The following is a 25435-nucleotide window of genomic DNA, read 5'->3' on the forward strand; positions in this document are numbered from 1 at the left end:
GTGGAATAGGTTGATATTTGACACGAGAGAGAGAGAGAGAGAGACACACAGTCTGTTTGGTTTGGCAGCAGGAAGTAGAAAGCTTCCAGTCATCTCCTTTGTCTCTCTATTTGTTATAAATATTGATACTGCTGCACAATCACTCATAATGGGCAGAGAGGCAGGATGATGGGCATGATGACCAAGACTGCACCAGGAGCCCTTGAGAGCATAACAACATCTAGATGAAAATCAACCTATTCTACTTTGCACTCCCCTGGAGGCCTGGAGCACCGCTTTTCTGTTGCATTTATTTTTGTGGTTTTTCATGTTTTTGAATTTGCATCGTTTCTGATCTGCAGCGCATGTCATGTTACAGTAATGTGTTTGCTCTGGGATTCTGCAGCATGTTTCTTCCTTTGCTTTGGATTTTAGTATGTGTTTTTTAATCTGCATCGTTTCTGAAGTTGCAGTGTGTTTTGCTTTAAGGATACGGCTGGTGTTTATAAATATATTTCTTATCGTCAACAAATCCTATGAAAATAAAAAAAAATCAACAATGCGTTTCCGCTACTTCCATTACTTCCCAACTTCCCACGTTCCATTTTTAGATGTCATTGGCTCCAATTGTAACCTAAAAACCTTGAAATCCAGCTAACAAAGACGTAATTTCAATTTAAAAACTCGCTAACTGTTACCACGCAAAGTCAGGCTGTTGTAGTTATTACCAAATCAAATAGGAACAAATTCTTCATTACATCGGGGACTATTTTCGGTGCTACAGAACTACTTTCCTGAGATGGAAAACGTGTTTACGGCCGGCTTATTAAGTTGTTTGAGGAAAAAGTCGGCCGGCCCGGTGCATGGTGATGATGAAATATGCTACAGAGCAGCAGCATGGCTCTGTGACGGGTTTTTAATCGTTTTTTTTAATACAATGGAGTTCTATGGCTGCTGGGACATGGCTGCACTGGGCAGCGGCTACATGGACGAGACTTGTTGGCAAAACAAAATCATTGCTGATTTTGTTATTGTCATAGGATTTGTTGACGGTATGAAATGCATTAAAAAACACCGGCCTTCTCCTTTAATGCAATTGCTTTGGGCCCTTGTAGTGTGTCGGCCATCATACTGTTCGACACTCCACAACACTTTCTGTGTATGTTGTACATGTGCACATCAACTACACTGCTGTAAATTCACATCCTCACAGTTATATTAATATTCTGCACAGACCACTTACTTTTAGAAATTAGATTTTGACAAAACTTGTGGAAATAATGCATGTCATCGCTGCATACCAAAGGGGAAACTATAATTACAGCTCAAAACAAGGTGACATATTTGATTGTTACTTCTTGTTACATGTTTACTTTTGCCTTGTAAATCTGTGATGTCAGACCAACCTGTTAAAAGAGTTTGGCAAAGATGGATAAGGTTACTATGAGAACAGCAATAGCGCTGTGTTGTTCCACTCATTTGAATATAAGAAAAAGGCACCACAGTTCCAGTCATTATCTACCTGCCGTTTTACAGCAGGTTTTTGAATATTCATATAGATAAACATTTCCCTTGTAAAGAACAGAGGCTCTTTTTTGAAATATCTGAAAATGAATGCTCAATATATTAAACATTTCTTCTTCTAAGGGGTTCTATTAAAATATTGGATTATAATACTTGCAAGATTAGCGTGAAATCTGTCTAAAACGTTTTCATTGTCTTCTCTTAATCCATCAAACCTTTTCTTAGCAAGTTAGTCAAAATGAGAGTGTAGCCTTAAAAAGGATTTGCTGAAATGACCCTGACTGTACAGATGGCTTTAAAAATGATATCTCATAAACTAAACATGGCATTTGTTCAACACATCTGTGTTTAGTTGGGGGCAAAACATTCTGGGTTATTTCAATACATATTTTCTAAGAGTGCAAGCAAACCTAGCCAAGACAAGAAGTCAGTCAACAAGTAAGTGCCATATTGCTATTAAATACTATAATAATACAACACACATTCGTTTGAAAACAGCCTCTAAAACTATAGAAGAATTGAAAATGGAACACTTTCTAAGCATGCAACAGCAGCACCCTCTGTAAGCCACAATCAAGTGAAGAAGCAATGAAATCAGCTATGTAGTGAAAATGTTACCTATGAAAAAGATAACAAACATCATCTCCTGTATCTCCATGGTCCAGGGTTGGGCACTTGGCAGGTATTTGTGCGGCGTGAGATCGACAAAGAGGGAAATGTTCGTACAGCAAATACCAGGAAGTTCTCATCACTGATAGGGCAGGCGCCTATGAAGAAGAGAAGTCCTCATTTTTTTTCCCATCAAAATGAATCTCTTCAGTCTCTCAAGATCAGAACTCCAATATTACTTTAAGAAATATAAGGTCATTATTCGATGACGTGCGTGTTTTTGTGAATTCAAGGCTTGAGAAGCGCGAGGCAGCGGCGCAGATGGAATCGGTTAGTTCTACGGGTTATTTATCTTCACTTTAAATCCAGTGCGCTCTGACAGCAATTGGTCACCGTGTTGCTCTGGTCATAGAAGAGCCTTTTCCCAGTGTAATAAACAGTTTAGTGATTTCTTTTTTGCCTCAGTTGTAGAACAAACAGACACAGCAGCGAACAGCACGGACCGCTTGGGAAGTCCCTGAAGTCCCCTCCTCCACAATCCCCTCTCCCTGCGTCATGACGCGTCAAACCACGACGTGTACGTATTGAGTGTTATAAGCGCTGTATCTTATTTTTTCCCGCTCGAGGGATCTATATCAAAGTCAAATTGGTCCAAAAACAACATGAACAATGAATTGATAGAAAAGCCCTTGAAGATCACATATTGGTGTAGATAAGTAAATCTGTTGAGCCTTTCATGAGCCTTTATGTTTTGGCATGATATGCAAATTCTTTCACATTTGAAGAAAGAAAAAAAAGAATGTGTACAAAAACAATAAGGGATTGAAAAATCTACATCTAAATATCTGAAGCTAGCTTCACTATGCCTTAACCTGCTCATGACTTGTAGTGACATCACTGTTCTGTCTCCATCATTCTGATGTTTGATTGATCTTTGAGATGCTTTCTTTCCCAGCCTGTTAAATGATTATTTCCTGATTACTTTATGATTATTTACAAAAAAAAGAAATTTGGTTGAGGCATATGATAAATGTTCATTCATTTACTGTATATATATCACTTATTTAAACATGGTTACAAAGTGCTTTACAAAAATAAAACGTTCCTGACAGAATGCAGATATTAAGAAAAAAAGAAGCAAAGATAATAAAACCATGAAATGTGTATAAAAGAAATACAATATAAAGGCAAATAATCCAACCCACGTGACCAGGCTTACTCATCACCGCCACACTCTCCTCAGGCTCCACAGAGGACAGTTACCTACAGCTCGTTTGTCATCTAAACAAAATGAAAAAGTACACAAAACAACAAATTCAAAAGGTATTCCCTGACCAGACAGGAGGTAGCTCCACACCACACAAGTGGCAATGCCGGACCACGTCAGGCGCTTAAGGCAAATGGAAAAACAAAACCATATAATTAAGGCAGAACAGCAGGGGCGGTAACCTACAAAAAGAAACAAAATATAATAGTATAATAGTAGTCTGAAATCCAGACCATTAAAACATTACACAAAAAAAAAAGGAAAACACCTCTGGCACATCAAAACACCACCTTGTAACAGGAGTCAGAATCAGAGCCAGGGGAATTCCTACACTCCTCTGGAGTGCTATGTTGGGGCTTGGCTTTGCTGGATCATCCCTATTCGAGGATAGCCGTTAGTCAACCAACATAAAACCATTAAAACCAAGAAGAAAGAAGAGAACACATGTTACCTTAGTCCCCATTCAGTCCCAATCTAATGGGGAGCCATAAGGGTCCAGGCTGATCAAACCTATAATAAGGTAAAGCAGTCAGTGAAATAGTTTGGAACCTGCTATGATTAATTTGCTATCATTAATATCACTCATCTAGCATGCTAGGCTTACTTTTGGCTACAAGCACAGGAGAACACAGCACAAGAACACAACCACAGACCAGCGTGCTCCACACGCATCTCCAGCCTTATATACTCCCTATGATAAGGAGGAATGAAACTCAGGTGTGTCTGATGCTACCCATTGGCTGATACTTAGCCCATTGACTTCCCTGATTACCCTTTATGTAAAGGGGCGTGTCATCTACCTGTGCTCTCTACCTGTCACACATAAAATCAATAAAAGCAAGTCTTAAAAGGTGTTTTTTCAGGAGTGTGTCACCCTTAATTTTTTGTCTAGCCGGAGGGATGGTCAAAAGGCCGTATCTGTGGATCTTAAAGTGCGTTCAGGTTCATAAGGTGTTAAAAGGTCACTTATGTAGCTAGGTGCAAGCCCCTGATTGCCTTAAAGGTAATCAGTAAAATTTTTAAATCAATTCTGAAATGCATAGGAAGCCAATGGAGAGAGGATAAGATAGGCGTGATATGTTCTCTTTTTCTGGACCTCGTGAGGAGTCTGGCAGCAGCATTTTGAATAAGCTGTAATCGGTGAAGATTTACAGTAGTCCAGTTTTTAATGTCAAGGCAGCAGTCGTGGAGAGTGTTAACCTGTTGTGTATCATCTGCGTCGAAAGAGAGGTCTAGTTCATGTGTGTGTTATGTCATCAGCATACGAAGGAAAACATGACATCGTGCTTTCGAATGACACGGCCTAGAGGTAATGTTATGTAATTACCTCTCGGTAATGTTGTGTAAATGTTATCATTTTAGTTCCCTGAGTGGTCTTTTCTTTTCCTACCAGAGTCGAAGCAATAATATGTGAGGGTGGGAGGTTTCTGGTCATCATGGAGTGGGTCTTATTCCCACTTTCCTTTACAGCTGTGTGGGATAGCTGGGTCGGGTTGAGTAGTGAGGTTTGGGATCTGCTATGTTAAAGGTGACTGTGAGCTCCCTTGCATGTAGATTAAACTGTGCAGTTGTGAAAGGAGGTGGATGTATTCTCATTTATATTTACCTTGCAGCATTTGGATTCCTCCACATTATTATTGTGATAGTTGTATTTGCTGTAAACATACAGCATGTTTATTATCATTTGAAGGACTAGGCAGTTGCTGACCTTCCCATGGAGCCAAAGAGATGGTAGGTTGCAGCTGTAGATGGTAAATATCCACTGCATTTCAGATATGTATAGAAATCACCTGCTACTAGAGATGCGCGGGTCAATCCGTGGGTCCCACGTGTCTATCCGTGGGTGGGGCAGGTTAGGGTCAACTGAAGATGATATTGAGAACGGGTCAGGCGGTTGCGGATCAAATGGGCTACACACACAGTAGACACACACTTTGTTTTCTTTTTTCAGTATTACTTTTCAGTATTGTAGTATACACTGCCTAATATGTGACAGACATGAAAAAATAGAATTCTTTTTTTTACTCAACACTTTCTGTTTCCGTTTCAAATTAAAAGCCCTCTGGCGTTTCTGTGGACAGAATCCCTTCATTTGTTAACACAAGGCTTCTATTGTTAAATATTTGCAGGACCGTGTTGTAGAAAATTCAGTGACTTGCACGGCTAAATTAGTGGAGTAATTGTGGAAATACGGTAGTCACAGCAGAAACCCCACGTAGGCTATAATTATATTATGTTAAAAAGTTAAAAGAACATCAGGTGAAGGGCAGTATTTTTCCAGTGTGCTCTCTCTCTCTCTCTATGGCCATTATCAAAGGCAAACTCAATGTAGAAAGATAGGGCTGGAAGGCAGCGCTGTGGACACCACAGGCCTGCGAGCCGCAGCAGTTCAGCGAGGTAGCTGTCATGCACAGGTAGAGGTAGGCGGTGCGGCCCGGGCGTCATGTGCAGAGTGCTGCAGAGTGTGGTCATTACTTGTCCACAGTTTCTCTGTTCTCTGTTTCTTGTCATGCTATAGGAAAGGTTGAAACCCTCTTCCTGTCCCGCTTTAGCATACGTTAGATGAGAGAGAAGCTAAAACATCACTGCTATTCTAGCCATCTGTCCAACCGCATCATTGCGTCTATGAGTCAAAGCTAGTTAGAGACTGCATCCATCCCCTAAAACCACTCGCTGTTCACTTGTGCTTCTATAGAAGAAGTTAACTGGACCACAGAGAACGGTTTGACCTCAGTTTTTTTTCCACATCCTGCAGAAGGAAGTTGCCTATGTTTTTCACATGAGTAAACCATTGTTTAACTTTGCAACAATAATGTCTTGAATAAAGTCATTAATAATAGAATAAGCCATAATGATTGTCAGCATTTAGACACAATTGGTGTGAGAACATTGTCATAAGCTCAATATTAGCCAAAAAAAATAGTCAGAAAAACTACAGAGTGCAATATTCTTAATGTATCTACCAAAAGCTACAAGTACAAAAAAATATATATGTAAATAATGAATGAAATAAAAAAATGATATGGCACTGACTTTATATGTGTTGATGAAAAATAGCAGAAGTGAAGCAATGCCTTCTGCTTTGTGGCCCACAAGATTTTCACAAGATCATTTGTGGTGAAACAGACGTGACAAGGATGAGAATTTAATCTTCACACGTGGTCTGTGCTGTGAGATTCTGAGTCAGGCCTGGGTCTTGTGGTTTATGCTTGCATAAGAAACTGCATGGGGAGGGGAGCTTAAAAAATTCCGAGAACTGATCATAAAACAGACCAAGATGTGGCAAAGGTGAGTGTGTGGGGTCCTTCTGGGATTTCTCACCACAAATTCAGTGACAGATGAGGTGTCCTATATCTGTGAACCTCCTCAGCTCGTCTCTATTCTATCTGCTCCATTGTCTTCACTGTCAGTGGACATCAACCACAAGCCAGGTGGGAGGAGATACAAAGCCAGCCAATCACAGTTCTTGCAGTCTTCCTATGCTACAGTATAGCAACGGCAGTACTTCAATGCTGAAGTATAAATTACCCTTAATGTTCCCCAGAGAACAAAGATGGCTGAGAAAGCATTCACTCTGTAATTTTAGTAGTGATTCTTCGGGGGGGGGGGTTTCTGCATCATCTCCAATGATTCGTTGGAGATGAATCAGATTCAACTGTCGGGTGGTTCCCTCAAAAACATCTGGATGAGCGACTGACATGTGAGGGCATGTCAGAAACTGTGTGTATGTGTGTGTGTGTGTGTATGTGTGAATGTACACATTTCAAAATAATAATTTTGATACTTGACACCACTTCTCTGGATTCTACTTGGATTCCAGATGCAAAACAATACAAAACAATACATTAATTTTCCAGATTGGACTTTACATGCAGTAGCTGCCTCCACAATTTGATACTGGTGTTGATTTTGTTAAACCCCACCCCCACCATCCACTGCCTGACAGATTAGCTGTGTTTACACAGTTAATGGCAGTTGACAGTTGGGGGGGGCTTCCTCACTTTTCAGTTGACTTTATTGACTGTACTGGGAAAAAAAGTTCTCCTTATCAACTGTACTCATTATCCCATGCAGCTCGGCTGAATAGGACATGAATCTTACTTATGATTCCACTCCAATCATGCATTCATATACCGCATGTATCTGTTCTGATGTTTATCAAACAAATACTGTATTTATACTCACTCATTAATGTTACGTTACAGTGTGGAAAGCCTACAGTTATTCATCCACGGACACTCCCAAGTAGCCTACAAAACAATTTATCCACAATCCCATAGGTGAATCCACAAGGCAGTACTTACTATCCAATACAGGAGTAAAGATTTAATAAGCAAAACATAACGTTAAAACACAAAATTACCATTATAGTCGAAAAGTAAACAAATCCAGGAGGACCAGAACACTGACCAGTGAGTTTCTTAAAGAGAAAGTAAGTATTACTACAGTAAAATTATGAACAATAAATTGTGATTCATTTATTATCTTTTTTTTTTTTTTTAATTAAGTTTCAATCCCTCCCCCACTTCTACAAATACCACCACAACACTGCTGATAACATGTGAGGAGGGGTTGAATAAAGGCTTGAAATCAGTGTTTGCAATATTGACACTAATACTGTATATATTCTAATAATTTGAATATACACCAGCTATATTAAATACTCCACTGGTAATCAGTGAAATAGTTTAAACATCAGTGTAGGAGATAGAAGCTGAGATAATATGGCGAGAGCCTGATGCACTTTTCCAGCACTTTTGGTATCAAATGTCAAATTATCTTTCATTCTACCGATGCTACTACTGCTACTAATATTCAGCTTTGTAGTGTGTTATTTTTGACTGGTGTACAGGCTCCATTGTCCCTTTTGATGTTTTGAATTATGCTTTTGAGCCTACCCAAAGTCAACACAGGTGCAGTATCAAACATGTTTATTCACAGTTTTAGGAGGGCGTCCATGCTGAAATAGTAAGTGATAGAGAAGAGAATACTTTGGCAGTAGAAAGTACAGTAGTGGCTAGTCAAGAGAATTGTAACTATAAGCCACCATTAGATTCAAGTATGTTAGTGTGAGAAATGTAGTCATTTTAGAGCAGGCTAGTATGTAAAAGTAGACTAATGCTAGAGAAATGAGACAGTGAGGGATGCCAGAGGGAAGTTGGGTAGATGAATATTAGCTTGTGGAATGAATGAATCAGAGACAGGTGGAGGGTGTCAGAGTTACAGTGAACAATAGTGATCCAGAGGAAATCCCCTCCTCTCTATGGCCTCAGCCAAGCCCAGTCTCCCTTTACCAAGGCCTGCTGATAGGAAAGGCCAACCTCAGGTCAAATGACTGTCTGTACCAAGCTCTGGGGGACTGGGCCTTGCTGTTGGATTGAATCTTTGCTCGTTTGTCTCAAGGCGTTTGTTTGCAGACAGTTCACTGTATCATTTATCACTGTGTCATATGACTGTAATGTTTTTCCATGTCAGGCTGGGAGGATTTATTGACGCCATTAGTTGTAGCCAAGGAAATAACTGCCCTTATGTTCCCCTTATTATTGAGCTACATGAGTATGTAACTGAAGCTAGCCATGAAGTTAATGCTCGCTCTTTTCTTTAATACTAACAGTCACCAACTGGACCCTGAAAGCAGGGGGATGTTCCACTCTGTTATATTCCAACTGTGCAAATGACATTTTGTACACAGGTCTTGTTGAAATTTCAAACTTTCCATAATTTTAATTTGTCTGTAGTCAAATCATTCATGGAACTCACGAGAGTTGCCTAACAGGTTCACAGAGCTGTGTTTTCAAAGTAATATTACACTTAGTTTTAACGTGGTTTATTCAGCACTTGACAAAATACAGGTTATAAAAACATCATGTGACTGTACTATACCTTAGATCTAAATAGCCAGGAACTTTTATCAGTAAACTTTCAGACACTGAGAAAAATGTTTCTGTTTCCTGATATGATCAACTTTCAGAAATGTGGAAGATCTGCTGTAATGTTTCATTATATTTCTGTCAATACTAGAATGAAATAAAAAGATGTCAAATGTCATTATAGATCAGAATATTTATTTGTCATATAGTCTTTTGTTAAGCCTGCTGCTGGAATGGTGCGAGGGGTTGTAGGCCCATCCACTAGGACGCAACGGGCCTTGGAAAGGGCAGGACCAGGGGTCAGCAAGACACAGATAAGGGAAAGGAGACAGAGAGAGGCAGCTAGTAGGGTTCAGGAAGTCACATGCGAGAAGAAGTGTCAAAAAATAGTTCATGAACAGTATGTAACCTAGGGATCTCATGATATATGCCACCATAGAGGTTTTGTGAACTTGGTACACTGAAGGGCCTGTGAATTATATTCAACTGAGGACATGTATATAACTATTAAAGTGTCTGTGAGTTGTATGTTGCTGTGCTCTGTACACAAGTGATATATGTATAACAATATAAAGCTTTGTATTATGCCTTTTGCTTCACTTGCAGAAACTAAAATGTATGGAGAAATTATTAAGATATGTACCGCCTGGAATTAAAACCATATGGCAGAGATTAAAAAAGCTTACTATAACTCAAGAACAAGTGACAATAAGGAATGAAGAACCGCCTATGACTGTAGTTATGTGGCTGATGTATGATAATAAAAACGTGTTTAGAGGGGAGACACCCCACAGACGCTTGCTATATCCAGCCTGCTTGCTGCAAAACACATTTCTACAGCACTTCTACTTCCTTTTTTGTTAGACAGCTGAACCCTCTGAAAGGGATTGTTGTGTAGTGGACTTAGCTTTAATAAATACTCAGAAAGACAAAGCCAAGACTGCACTGTTCTTTTTATTTTTTCCATTTTTCCTTTTCTCTGAGCCTGGGACCATAAGAGGTAAGTCTGACACTTTTTCAGGGGTGATATGCTGCTTTTCCACCGCATGGTACCGGCTCAACTCGCCTCACCTCACTGGTAGTACCACTTGGTTTTCCACTGCAGATAGTACCCCCTCAATCTGATGCGCTACTTGAATAGCTAAATATTAATTTTGTCTTTCCTGTCATGTGTATTGAACACATATTGTTAATTGTATTGAACAAAAATGAATCTTTTTTTTCTATCTTTCCACGTACAAATGTACCCCCTTTGTTTTTGTCAAACTGTTTTTTTTTTTTAAAGGTTATCAAGATTTACTATTTGGTAAATTAAATGCTAAAGCCCTTGAAATAGGAAACCATGATGAAAATGCATGTGTAAGATGTTACAAAACAGTTTATTAAACAAACAAATGTGCAAATAAAAAAGCAAACTATATACATAAATAGAACAATGCAAATGTTCAGATGCAAAAAAATCTGTGCAACACAGCAAACTATGTAATGTTATATAAAAAACACAAATACAAATGTGTGCAAAGTACAAACTATATACATAAGGCATTAGGGGTCTAGTCCAGGGACAGAGGAAATGGATCTAGTCCAGGGGCGGAGGAACTGAGTCACACCAGCCACTCAAGGCCTGCACAAGCTGGCTCAGCGTGCCAAGAAAGGCTTGATTGAAGTTGCAGCATTCTCCTCCCTCCTCAAGGCCGCTTCCAGCTCCCTTGCTGCAACTGCATCATCGAGGGCCATTTGTAAATGCCACTTACGCTGTTCAGCTCCTGCTGCTCCACATCTGCCGCCTGCATCTCCTTCAGGACAGTCAGATGCTCCTGTTCCCGATGCCGTTTCCTCTTGCCTGGACAATAAAGAGGAAAAAACAGAGGTGGTTAACCAAAGCATGTTTATCAATTCTTTTTTGGTAAATACCTCAATTTGGTTTGATTCACAGACTACAGGCTAGAAGAGTTGAAGCGTTTTCTCCTGATATATTAACTGCATTGGAGTTTGGTCTGAGAACCACCAATGTACCATTGAGAAATGATGATGTATGTGTCGATATCAATACAGACAACTCTAAGTATATGTACATAATCGTAAAAGTAAAAAGGTACACTTCCAGGTGTTTTGCCATGCCTACCTGTGTATACATGCTCCGGTGTCATGTTGGCACTGGAGGTTGCCGGTGTCGGTGCTGCTGGTGCCTGTGACGACGCTGCTGCCAGTGTCGCTGCAGCTGCTGGTACCCACAGGGCGTCATCGGGGGACACTGAACCCTCCTCGCTTCTCGAAAAGGAATCTTGAACAGAAAGATTATACAAATGACTTGTTAATTACACGAACTACTGCAACACAATACGAAATTGCAACAGCATCTCTAGGAAATTGAACGTAAACAATAGCACATAGCACAACAATAGCACTAGCTAATGTTAGCTGCTTTTGTGTTGGAATAGAGCAGGTGTCGACGAAATGTTGATGTTAGAAGAGAGCTTTCCAATAGCCAGACAGCTAAAGAAAACAAAGCTTTCAAGTAACATTACAGAGTTAATGCTAAAAAAAAAAAAAAAAAAAAAAAAAAACAACTTACCATCCTCCATCAGAGACTCCAACAAAGCCATGGCCGAGTCGAGGCCGTCCTCCCTCCCATTGCTCGATGGTCTATGGCCGTAAATAGCGTCCATCTGGTCGAACCACTTCCAACTTTTTCTGTTCGAACCACTCCGGCCGTTGTGGTCCCTGATAGCTTGGCAGTCACTTTTAAGTTTTTCTAACTTTCCCTACACTGTTGGAATGTCCTTTTGTAGCCGTGTGCGGCCAACAGTCGCCTCTTGCTGGATCCTTTCGTCCGCAACCAAACGTATATGAAAAGGAAGAAAAATTGTGGGCAAGAATAGAAGGCGAAGAATTTGATTCAGGCACTGATGGGCTGGTGGTTAATAAATTGGATAATGTAACTAATCTAACCCCTGTAACATTGGCAAATGGACAAGCAGCTTTGATGAAAAAGGGCCCCTGGAAAGGCAAACCCGCCATAGAATGTTGAATTGAAATTTTTTATTGACAAATAATATAAGCACAGCCTCACCAGGAAGCATCATATCTTTGTACAATATTTGTCAAAAGGATAAAACACAATAAAGCCCACGAGCTTATTTCTATTGTGGTCCTTTGGGTGTAGGTGTGTGTTTATTGTGACTCACTGTGAGAGAGTGAGGTGGATGAAAGAAATAGACAAGGCACTAATAGATCAAAAAATAGCCGAATCAGACCTAACAGACAAAGATCGTGTTAAAACAATTTTGTCACAAGCAAAATTATCTCAATTTAAAAATGACTGGAAAATTGGACAAAAAATTGGCTCACTCAATAAAAGGGGCGATACCTCAGAGAAAGCCACAGTACCCACTTAAACCAGAGAGTGTGGAAGAATTGGAAAAAACAATTCAGGAACTCTTGGACTTGGGGGTCCCAGTGCCGGTCGAAAATACACCAACCAACAGTCCTATTCAGGGTGTAAAGAAACCTGACGGGACGTGGAGAATGGTTCATAATCTGATAGAGCTAAACAACAGAACAATGTCTGATGCCAGAAGCCTTATCAATGTGTCCAGAACAGTGTAAACACTACCCAACAAAAAGTACAAGACATGTATTGATCTGGTGAATGGATACAAAAACAGCCCAAATGTCTTCCAAGTGCTAAGGATCTCCCAGTCGTAGTATACATCGATGATATATACTTTTCTCATGACGATGAGGACCTAAAGGTATTAGAGGATGTAATACGGAGACTTTCAAATGAAAACGTTAAAATTGGGCTAAAGAAATGCCAAATTGGACAGGAGTCAGTGGAGTACCTGGGATTTGAAATTTTGGAAGAAAGGCGAGAATTGACTCCGAACTTCAGACAAAAGATCAAAAACCTGACAACCCCATCCAATGTAAAACAATGAAACAAGTAATGGGGATAACAGGCTACATAGCCCAGCATGTAAAGGATTATTCTCTCCTAGCAGCACCCCTACATGCAAAGAAAGGGAGGATGAGAAAAGGAGAAGTCTGGACAGTGACTGACTCAGCGAATTGGAAAAGCTGAAAAGTGCTTGCCTACAGGCAGTTGAGCTGGAAAGCAAAGTTGTGACTCAAGACTCATTGTGAAAGAGGAACTAGACGAGACAGGGAACGAGTTCAGAGCAGAAATATATAGCGATAGCGTTACTTTCCATGATCCTTAAAGGAGCGGAACTGAATACAATCCAAGCCAAAAAATCCTGACAGGGCTGTACAAATACTATCCACCTCTGATTGACCCCGCCGTAGGAAAGGAGGTGATAGTTCAACAACCACTAGCAGGCCTGGTGACAGCATCAACACAAAGCCTAGTAGATGCTAAATCATTGGCCTGTAGATGAGATAAATGGAACATAGTCTTAATGGATCCTAGCTGGAGGATAGTCCATAACCAAGGAAAAAGTCTTAAACCCAGAATAGCTAAACCCAAAACAGTAGATACAGAATGGCATCTGTTCACTGATGGTAGCAAGACTAATGCAGACAAAAAGGCAAAGTGGGCCTACGTCCTAAAAAGAGGAGAGAGACAAGTCAAACAGGATACAGGTTGGTGTGGAGGCTCAGCACAAACAGCTGAAGTCTGTGCCATAATGGAAGGGCTAAGGTGGTGCAAAAAGAACAAACAAAGGGTTTTGACCGTAGTAACAGATAGTGATTACTGTTACAAAGCCGGTACGGAGGACTTAGATGTATGGGCTGAGAAAGGCTATGAAAATGCCAAAGGCCATGCAGATCTGTGGAGGGTAATAAAAGAAATCCAGATGGGGATGACGCTCGGGTCGGAAAAGGCAGAATCCCACACCGGGGGAGCTATCTGGAGCTGGGAAATGCAGAAGCAGACCACCTGAGACGGACAACCAGAGCAGACGACCAGAGTGGCGGAGCGGCTCTGAAGAATCGGAGGCTGGAGACTGGAGCATGGAGCATGGGACCGGAAACTGGAGGCTGGAGTGCAGGAGGCTGGAGTGCAGGACCGGAGTCCGGCAGCTGGAGTGCAGGACCGGAGTCCGGCAGCTGGAGTGCAGGACTGGCACTGGTGTTACAGGAGTCACTGGGAACACTGGAGTTGACCGGATACTGGAATACCGGACCGGAGTCCTGCAACGGCTGTCGGAGACGGCCGACGGGGAATGGCAGGGCATCAGCAGACGCGGCCGACAACTGGGGATCTGGCTGCAGAGCAGACTGTGTCAGCTGGAAGCCTGGCTGGTGAGCCGGGGAAGCCAGGGTAACAGGGGGTTGCTGAAACACAGCCACAGGAGACTGCAGCAGAACAGGAACTGAAGCTCGCTGCAACTCAGCTCAGCGGATTGCTGCAACACGGGAACAGGAGACAGCTGCAGCCCAGGAACAGAAGGCTTTAACAGCCCAGGAACAGAAGGCTTTAACAGCCCAGGAACAGAAGGCTTTTGCAGCTCAGGAACAGAAGACAGCTGCAGCCCAGGAACAGAAGGCTTTTGCAGCACAGGAACAGAAGACAGCTGCAGCCCAGGAACAGAAGGCTTTAATAGCACAAGAACAGAAGGCTTTTGCAGCACAGGAACAGGTGACTGCCGCAGCTCGGCGACAGGGAGCTTCCGTGGCGCAGGAACAGGTGACTGCCGCAGCTCGGCAACAGGGAGCTTCCCTGGCGCAGGAAGCTGAGATTGCTGTGGCCCAGCACGAACAAGAGACCGCAGCGGCACAGGAACAGGAGATTGCCGCGGCCCGGCAGGAACAGGAGATTGCTGCGGCCCGGCAGAAACAGGAGATTGCCGCGGCCCGGCAGAAACAGGAGATTGCCGCGGCCCGGCAAGAACAGGAAACCACCGCAGCTCGGGAACAGGAGATTGCTGTGGCCCAGCAGGAACAGGAGATTGCTGCGGCCTAGCAGGAATGGGGAGCTTTTGCGGCGCAGGAACAGGAATCCGCCGCAGTGCAGGAACAGGAGATTGCTGCGGCCCAGCAGGAACGGGAGATTGCTGCGGCCCAGCAGGAACAGGAGACCGCCGTGGCGCAGGAACAGGAGACCGCCGCGGCGCAGGTACAGCTCATCAGGAACAGACTGGACCTCAATAGTGGCGCTGGGCAGTGGAGGCTCTGTGGCGCTGGGCAGCCGAGAGAGCCAATGGCGTCGGGAGCCAAGGGGACCTCGCCGCTTCTTGGTGCCTCCACGGTTCCCCGTGAAAAAGGCAAGGCGAGTCCCCTCAAAGGGCGACCACTGGCCGTCAGGGCGGCTCCCCAGATGATCCGTGGTAGACACCAGGGGTTCCGGAAATGCCAGGCCAGGACAGGCAGGTCGTAGGCTCAAAAACCCAAGCCTAACCGACTGGAGTGCAGGCTGGTGGCTAGCAGGCTGGAGGCTAGCTAACTGGGAGTCAGGCTGGTGGCTAGCAGGCCCAAAGCTAGCAGACTGGGACTTGGGCTGGTAGCTCGGCTGCTGCTGGGGCTTGGGCTGGTAGCTAGGCTGCTGCTGGGGCTTGGGCTGGTAACTAGGCTGCTGCTGGAGCTTGGGTTGGTAGCTAGGCTGTTGCTGGGGCTTGGGCTGGTAACTAGGCTGCTGCTGGAGCTTGGGTTGGTAGCTAAGCTGCTGCTGTGGCCTAGGCTTGGGCTGGTAGCTCGGCTGCTGCTGCGGCCTAGGCTTGGGCTGGTACCTCGGCTGCTGCTGCGGCCTAGGCTTAGGCTGGTGGCTAGCTGGCCCAAAACCCCCAAACTGGGAGGCAGGCTGGGAGCTAGCTGACAAGGCCGCTTGACGGGCAAAATAAGCAAGGGAAATGGTCTCTAACCCAGTTGCGGGGGGAGGGGGTCTGTCTGCTGGGTCCATACTGGTCAGTTCGTACTGTTAGGGGGGAGGTGTGGTGAGGACCCAAATACAGACAGGCAGGCAGAGGGCTTTACTGATGTTACCGAGTTTTAATAAACAAACAAACAACTGAGGCGGAGTACAAATCAAGAATATCCAACAAGGGAAAAAAACAAAACAGGCCAATAGGCAAAAGACAAAACAAAAACCAAACCTGGTCGGTAACTAGGCAGAAGGAAGTCCAAACTGGTGACGAGGCAGGGAACACAAGGACAGGTAGCACAGGGGAACAGAGCAGGAACAGAGCAGGAACTGAACAGGTAACAGAACAGGTAGCAAAACAGATAGCAAAACAGACAAACTGACAAAGAGTGTATGAAGAACTGGGGTAAATATACTGTGGTGATGGGTGATGAGGTTCAGGTGTGTAGGTGAAGTAGGAGCTGGGGGAGAGAGGGAGCCATGCCCACACTACACACTGACAGACAGACCAGGAGGCGGAGACACAAGGGAGGCAGGGAACACAGAGAAACACAAGGAAAACACAAGGGCAGGCCATGGCAGAACCATGACACCAGCTTCATAGCTTAAAGATGGCATCACCATTGTACCCCAAGATGAAGCGGACAAGGTGGTGCTCCGGGTGCATGAAGGGCTGGGCCACGTGGGGGTTAGACCCCTGTGTTTTTGGCTACGGAGCAATAACATTCACATAGGCAAGGCAAGCGAAATTGCGTCCAAAGTCAGGAAATCCTGTGCTGATTGTGCTAGGGCAGGAGGATTTAAAAAGACAGAATACACCCCAGGGAGAATCAAGAGTGATAAGGTGGGTGTGGACTTTAGCGCAGATATTGCTGGACCTCTAGATCATAGGAGTTCCAGGGGGAGTAAATATTTTCTAGTAGTAGTGGATAATGGAAACTTTGAAATAGTTGTATATCCATTAGGGCGTGCTACAGGGAAAGCAGTCGCTAACTGTCTGGGTAGCTTCCTGTTATCACACCCTGACATGAAATCCTTACGGATGGACAATGGTACGCATTTTAAGAATGCCACTGTCCAGGTTGCTCATGGAGGGGGGTATTCAAGGTATGGCTGAAAGGGCGGTCAGAGCAGTCAAAGATTGGATCCTTAAAAACCAACCAGATAAAGGATGGGACAAATCAGGTACGTTGGTGAGGATGCACCACGACCTTAACCGAAACCCCGCTAGGGCACATAGGGCCTCTGCTGACGTGTCTTCTCCTAACCCTTTTCAGGTCGGGGATCTGGTCTGGGTTCAAAGGAGGAAGACCCGCAGCAAGGAGGGACCTGTGAAAACCAAGGTTGAAGGGGAGGCCATAGTGAATGCTATAATGGGGGATAGAACAGTTGAAACTGATAAATTTGGCTCTGTTCATATATCTCAGATAAGACCTAAATAGCTTAGATGGCAGCGAAGCTACCTGATTTATTGCACATGGCTAACCAAGCAGGCTATATAACCCTGGTGAGGGGCCCCGGCAGTCCCCACCAATTAGGGAGGTGTCTGCAACAGGCAAACCTGGCCAGAGTGGGGTATGTAAAAGCAGTCAACTCCAAGACCCCACTACAATGGGATCCCTAGTTCCCAGGCTACTGTGTGGTGCGCTTTACACCTGTGGCAGTGGTGCGATGGCAAGGGGACGGTGGACAAAAACCCAGTAAAGTCCCAGAGGGGCACTCCTTAATGATGCCCCGTCAGGCCTGGGAACTAGGTCCAATGGAAATTTGCACTTTCTGTGATTATTATTAATAAGTTGATTAATTAATTTTTGAACTGGTACTTTATTAAAAAATTATTATTGTTTTTCTCTTTGGGCTCAATTTCCCGTTAGATGATACATGCTAGAGCCATAAAACTTTGCACCATGGTCTAGCATGGCTTCAATTAGACACACAAGAAATATGACCCCCATCAGCCTGATGGTGGCGCTACAATTAAAGGTAAAAAATATCCGATTTACATTGTCCATGTGTCCACCTACATATTTGACATATTTTGAATTATAAAAAAAAAAAACATCTCCTCCTACATCATTTGACTGATTACCACCAAAATCGGTCAGTAGCATCTATGGTCCTACGCTCTTTAGATTTTGGTCATAGATTGTTGATATCTACTGTAGTTTTGAAGATATTAACTCTTAAAGTTGTGGCGGCATGGCCTATAAGCTAAATTGTGATAAGTTTGTGATAGATGGTCCAATCATCATGAAACTTGGACAGAGGTTCACATATAATGAATGTGTGCAAAGCCATTCAAATATTGACCTGGCCTTTGTGGGGCGCCACAAAGGCCAGAAAACTGTATCTCCTAATCTAATCAGCATACTATAAAGCAAAGAATCTCTGTCTGTATGTGTGTCCTTTGCATATCTCGAGAACCGTTCATCCGATCTACTTCACACTTGGCGGGTGTATTGGTGGGGACCCAAGGACATGCAGTGTTGGATTGGACAGGTGATACGTTCAATATTAATAAACTTTGAATAAACAAGTGAACAGTGCTCTGTGCAGCAACGGGGCTCAAAGCAAGTGACTGGAAGTGCAGTGTCGAGTGTGAAGTTTCTTGGATGAGCGGATCTCGAGAAAGCTGCAAGCAGCAATACCGAAGGCCAAGCAATCGGCCCGTTCCGAACAGGCATGTTTTGAACGGGCACTGCACTAGTTGGTTAAATAACACAAAATTTGCTACACATGCTCTAGGACCATGTCCTAGTCAAAATCTGAAGTTTGGTTGTCATTAGTGAAAGCGGGCGTGGCCTATGACATTTTGGCTTATAACTCAAACAGAATTTCACCCAAATTTTCAAGACTGTGCACCAGCCAAAAATACTACACTACAAAGCTGAATAGTAGTAGCAATAGAGATAGTTATTTTAAAGGACCAATATGTAATATATTTACTGTACTAAATCATAAAATGACCATGATATGTCATCAGATATTAAGGAAACATGCTAAGTTGAATACTGGCTTCTCCGACAACAATGCTAAGGCCAGTATGTTCTCCTTTGAAATTTCCATTCCGGAGCGGAACGTCTGTTTTTGTTTTGGTCTGTGTGACTCCCCCTACTGCCCATTTCGACACCCCGGGTTGCCAGATATGAAACAAATTGGTATGCAAACACAGCGTACTGCAGCCATGGAAGCAAGCAAACTAACTGGATCAAGTGAGATGGATTCTACCCGACCGAAAAAACCTCGTCCTCTTTCGAAAAAGCTCCATGACCAGAGCTGTGGTAAAATACGGGTAAATATCGGAGATGCATTTGAAAGATGGAGACTGTGAACATATCTTATCCAACATTTACTATTCTGATGCTACGAGCTGCAGCTAATGGAAAATGCTACCGCTAACAAACTTGACTAAACACAAATCAAGTAACATATTCGGAGTATGGAGTTGTATTAAACGTGGCGATTACGGCCGATCAAGCTGGCAGAAGGCAGGACACATGGACCCAGTCCGGTCCACCAGATGCCAAATGCGGACTAAACGACACGATTGCAACCTGCACACACACTGGATATGAGGAACACCATGGTCTGCTGACAAATGTAAGTCGCTATGATACCGTACTTTCATTCCCTTCTGTACCACCTGTCTGTCGGTGGCTGGCTATGCACCGACAAAGTGAAGCTAATTTGCTAGGCTAGGTTACATACCAGTAGCTGTACCGGAGCCTGACCGGAGTCTCCGGTCTGCCGTGTTGCAGGGGGCCGGGAAACGGGAACTTCAAGCCGAACGATCCGCGGGGCTCCTGGGAGCTCCGAGTGTCACGCTCCCCTCCCTCTCCCGCTTAGCTCTTTTAGCCTCATCTGTTATAGGCTTCTTGTTTTGTTTTGGTGCAGAAGTTTCAGCAGTCAGAGTCCTGTCTTCCATGTTACCACTATCTACCATACTGATTAGCTTCACGCTCTTCAATCTATGAAAATGGAAACTGCGTCTGTTTTCTTTCTGTTTTCACCTGGCAACCCGCGTGAGCTTCGAGTCTGGGGAGGAGGGGGCGGGGGGGAGACAACTCTCTCCAATGTTTTGATTTTGGACTGCAGTACCCATTTTAAACGCTGGGTGTCATTGTTACATATAGGGCCTTTAATTTGACATTTGATTTCAACCAGATTTTGCCCAACAGCAGCATTTTGAGTGTACAGCTAGAATACGAAGTTGGATATTGCCACCTTTTAACTTGCTAATAAATTGTTCAGTATCACTCAGATCTTGATAGCTTGGCAGCCTAATATGACAGTAACTTCCATGTTTCAGCTCTGGCTGGTATACTGGCATGAACCCAGCCATCGCCGCTAGCAGCTAGCCTATATTTAATTAGTTCAATTTATTATTAAGTGTTAAAAAAAATAGTTAAGGTACATACCCTTTATTATCTCTAGAGCATTATATGCATTCATTTTGAAGTGTTTATGAGTAATAATAATATAATTAACTTTAGATTAGCCCAAAAGGAAAAAAAAAATTATTTGGCGAAATAAAAATAGTTGGGACATACAACCAATTTAAGTGGGAAGATTAACCCTAGAGTCTTATTGTTTGATTATTGAATGGCTTTTTATTACATTTGACTTAATGGGGCCTTCGAGGATCGGGGAATTTCGGGGATATACCCTTGCTGTCGGCCCCCGACAGCATCCTAGTTGATCTCTAAAGGTTTTTCTGAACGGTGTCATGCTCCACTGGCTCTGGTTGCTTCCTACATTTGGCCAAGTGCCAGGTATGAGCTTCATGACTTATAATCATGAGTTCCCATCTTGTGACTTAAAATTACGATTTGAAACAACACCTTATAAAGAATTCACTAAACTGATCATTATATATAGTTTATTAGGAAACACTGTTAGCTTATCAGCAGCCTTATGCGTTGCACTTGGTTTAACTCTCCAGAAAGATAGATAGAATCTGATAGAATACTGTTGAAAGTATAAGATTTCAAGTCAGTGTTGTTCTCAGTTGACAATATTGTTTAGAATACTGCAGTATTAAAAGTATTAGTGTGTATATGTCAAGATCTCATATTTCAGGACGTGGGAGGATTCAGTCATTGATCTCTAAAGGTTTTTCTTAATGGTGTCATGCTCCACCTATACTGGCTCTGGTTGCTTCCTACATTTGACTGACTAAAAGGCATCATTTTCATGAACTTTTTCCTTGTTTTGTACCTTGTACACTGCAAAAAAATATTAAGGCACTTCAACTAAAAAACATAAGTTTCCTTGCTGCATCAAAATTGTTGACTGTAATAGTACTGAATGGTTAGGTCAAAGATCATTAGTTCTAATGTAGGAAAACTGAGTGAAATAAAAACAATAAGTTCAATCAACAAATGTCTAGTCATGCTGATAACGTGCTTGAAGTGGATAGTACTTGCAATGTGTAATAGAGAATGTCTGCTTTTCTTAATCAGAAATTGACCTACGATTCACCTAAGATACATACATAACAAGTTTCCATCCTGTAACTTCATTCAAACCAGAAGAAGAAGAGTTTCTGGAGAGTCAAACCAAGTGCAATGTATACTGGGAAGTCTGCTGATAAGCTAACAGTGTTTCTTAATAAACTATATAATGATCAGTTTAGTGAATGCATTATAAGGTGTTGTTTCAACTCGTAATTTTAAGTCACAAAACATGAACTCATGATTGTAAGTCATAAAGCTCATAAAAAGAAATGCCTTTGAGTCAGTCAAATGTAGGAAGCAACCAGAGCCAGTAGGTGGAGCATGACACCATTAAGAAAAACCTTTAGAGACCAATGACTGAATCCTCCCACATCCTGAAATATGATATCCTGACATATACTTTTAATACTTCAGTATTCTTAACAATATTCTCAACTGAGAACATCATTGACTTTAAATCTTATACTTTCAACAGTATTCTATCACAGTAAGCATTTGTGTTATTTCCCTTCTGTCAGATCATTAATACCTGTGCTCTCAGGAATGAGTATTAGCAGCAGTGTTATTATGAATAGAATTAGCTTCACCAAAAATGACTCAGTGCCAAATGAATGCAAGCAGTCTGTATTAGTATCTCTGAAATTGGCAACACCGTTTCTCATTAACATTAATAGAGTCCTGGTGGCTTAACTGGGCTCCGGGCTTCAAGCTTTGTTTGAGCAAACATGCTGAAGGCAGCTTGGTGTCCTAAAGCTGAGAGACTGTCCTGTATCTGGAGTGTGACAGGTTTGACTGTTGCCTGCTGAAGTGTCTCTGAGCAAGACACTAAAGCTCTACCTGCTCCAGTGGAGTTCCACTTGGCTGCCTGAGCAGTCTGACCCCTCTGGTGAAAGATTCAATTATAAATGCCACAGACTGGCACTATTTCTTTATTTTTATATTCTCACATAGTTGAGGAAGGACATCAGAGAAAGATGAATCTGTGCCACAAAAAAACAAAAATCTTTTTATTTTTTTCTGCTCTTGTGTAAATGCAGCCTATCATGGCTCTGACTGAATAAAGGTGTAATCCATGAAAGAGGACACAAGGGGGACACCCCCCCAACCCCCCCCCCCATTTAAATCTACAGTCACATGGTATTTTTAAATCCTGTATTTAACTGATTAAATTTATTATATTATAATTATATATCACAAAAAATAATGAAATGTTTGAAAAACAGCGAACTAGGAAAATGTTGGAAATGTAATGCACACACAAAAATTGGTGCTATGTTTTTATGCTGAAATCGACATCTTCATTATTATTGTATCTCCGCTGAGATCAGGAGCCCGTTTCTCCCACACAGTAAGCAGGCTGACCAATATCATGCATGTAAGCTGAATCTAAAGTAGAATCTATACAATTATATCATATCACCATCTATTTCGATGCATATGCACGAGGTTTCATCAGGCCGAGGGCATATTTCCGACCTTCCCAAAGTTTCCCGGGGCCACGGTTCCGGCCGGTGCCGATAGCTGGGCGCCGATTTGTTCCCGGTGATCCGGCCGAGATTTCGGCGGGGGTCCCGACGGACCCATCGGGACCCGAAAACAACGTTTTCGGCGCAGATGGGTACTAGAACGCCTGGCGCTTGGAGCGGGAAGATCGATGCGGGCCGTTGCCGCGGTGGAGACGACAGCGGCGGAGAGAGGAGACGGGACGCGCTGGAACAGAGATCAGTATGGATGTATGGACTATTATGTGGTGGAAAAGCGGCATTATTCTGTATTACCAGTCTACAGCGGAGTTAGTTACACCATTGGTCGGCCGTGGCACGTGGTACAGTCATACACGGTCCAGCCATATACTAGGTTTTGACCTAGTCTTGTTTAACATTTCATACAACAATGTAACCAAAAGTGCTTTTCAAACATGGTTACAAACAGTTCAGGGCCATGAAAAAGAAAGATGGTGACATAAAGACGATAAACAACCTCATAAAGGGACACAAGAATAGAAGTACTGTTTTAAAAGTATGAAAATTCTAAAAAATAAACAAAAAAGTATAATGTATATACAAAAACATTTATTCAAACTTTCTCACTTATTTTATGACAAAATGTCCTTAGCTCTCTAGCCTTCAGTGTCTGTGGATAAGAAGTCCACTGCTGTCTTACAGCTGTATGCTCAGTTCAGTCAAATCCTATCGATATCAGTAGGCTACATGTTAACAGTGTAGCAGATCCCAGGCCAGTATTCAGTATGCTGTCAGAAGTAGCTGTAAACAACTAAACCTCTGATCAGAAAAAAAAGCTTCCTTATGCAGACACATTTTGTACCATAAGGTTTTTATTTCATGTGATAATAAATACCTGCCTTGCAACTGTCTGTCGCTCTTTCTCTTTCTCTCAAAATATATTCCAGTGATGAAAATGACACTTAGAAACACAACCATGGGAAGCCAGGATTCACTGTTATTCTCACCTGTCAAAAAGATTTACAACAAACATCAGCAAAATACAAAACATTATGTGTCATAAGCCTTTGGAAACATAAGAGTTTAGTTAAAAACAGTGATGTCATTTGCCTTACCTGTCTCGTCCGTATTGATTTCCAGTTGATATGATGTAGCAACACCTCCTCCTTTACGATCAATTGTATAAATCCCAGTCATCTCTCTGTAGTCCTGTGATGGTAAAGAGTCCAGTGTCGTTGTCCCAAAGAAGTCTGTCTCTGAAACTTTCCTCCCATATCTGGCTTTCTCTTTTATTCACCATAGCAATATTCAATACTCCATGTAAAAGAAATCCAGACTCCACACCAGGGTCAGGTAGAGTGATGGATCCTCCCTCAGTGCATGTCAGGTTCTTCTTTACGTCCTCAGTAGCAGCTGAGCTCATTACTGTAAAATAATAAGTGATACACAGTCAGTACAAGGTCAAAACCATTGATGAGAACATGTGAAATCCAGAAGAGATCAGCATGACACCATTTAAGACAGATACTCCTCAATTTGATCATTTTCATGATATTCCTCTGCATTAGAGCAGTTCAGCCAAAGCCAGAAGCCACATAACCAAGAAAGACTACGACTATGATTCACATACCAAGTCTCCTCCTCTAACTTCATTCAAATCAGAAGAAGAAGAGTTTCTGGAGAGTTAAACCAAATGCAATGCATACTGGGAAGTCTGCTGATAAGCTAACAGTGTTTCCTAATAAAGTATAGCTATATGCTTTATAAGGGGTTGTTTCAACTCGTAATTTTAAGTCACAAGATGGGAACTCATGATTATAAGTCATGAAGCTCATACCTGGCACTTGGCCAAATGTAGGAAGCAACCAGAGCCAGTGGAGCATGACACCGTTCAGAAAAACCTTTAGAGACCAATGACTGAATCCTCCCACGTCCTGAAATATGAGATCCTGACATATACTTTTAATACTTCATTATTCTCAACAATATTCTCAACTGAGAACAACATTGACTTGAAATCGTATACTTTCAACAGTATTCTATCAGAGTTAAGCAATATTACACGAGAGGGTGTGCTTTACCGTCATTATTGGCACGACAGTGATGCGGTCAGGACGGTCCGTAAGCATCACTGAAGTGCTGCTGCTAACACTCATTACTGAGAACACATATGTTAAGGATCTGATAGTGGGAAAAGAATACAAATACTTACTCTGATAGAATACCGTTGAAAGATTTCAAGTCACTGATGTTCTCAGTGGAGAATATTGTTGAGAATATTGAAGTGTTAAAAGTATTAGTGTGTATATGTCAGGATCTCATATTCTAAGATGTGGGAAGATTCGGTTATTGGTCTGTAAAGGTTTTTCTGAATGGTGTCATGCTCCACCTATACTGGCTCTGGTTGCTTCCTACATTTGGCTGACTCAAAGACATACTTTTCA

At 42.5% G+C, this 25435-nt stretch overlaps 1 protein-coding gene across 3 annotated transcripts in view; it reads right to left on the minus strand.

The window, feature by feature from the left end:
* LOC139647692 (SLAM family member 7-like) overlaps positions 1 to 2605 on the minus strand; it is a 133855-nt gene extending 131250 nt beyond the window's left edge. For all 3 annotated transcript variants that reach the window (XR_011695535.1, XM_071523638.1, XM_071523639.1), the window contains exon 1: positions 2122 to 2605. Coding sequence is in view for 2 of the 3 variants with exons in the window: in XM_071523638.1 (XP_071379739.1) it covers positions 2122 to 2161 (40 nt within the window). In the remaining variant the exon portion in view is untranslated. The remainder of the gene's footprint in view (positions 1 to 2121) is intronic.
* Between the last annotated feature and the right edge of the window lie 22830 nt (positions 2606 to 25435).

Source organism: Centroberyx affinis, unplaced genomic scaffold (genome assembly GCF_046629955.1).
Source record: "Centroberyx affinis isolate AG114_WGS23_722 - 3 ecotype Tasmania unplaced genomic scaffold, CSIRO-AGI_Caff_v1 ptg001099l_1, whole genome shotgun sequence".
In the NCBI taxonomy this organism is placed as follows: domain Eukaryota; kingdom Metazoa; phylum Chordata; class Actinopteri; order Beryciformes; family Berycidae; genus Centroberyx; species Centroberyx affinis.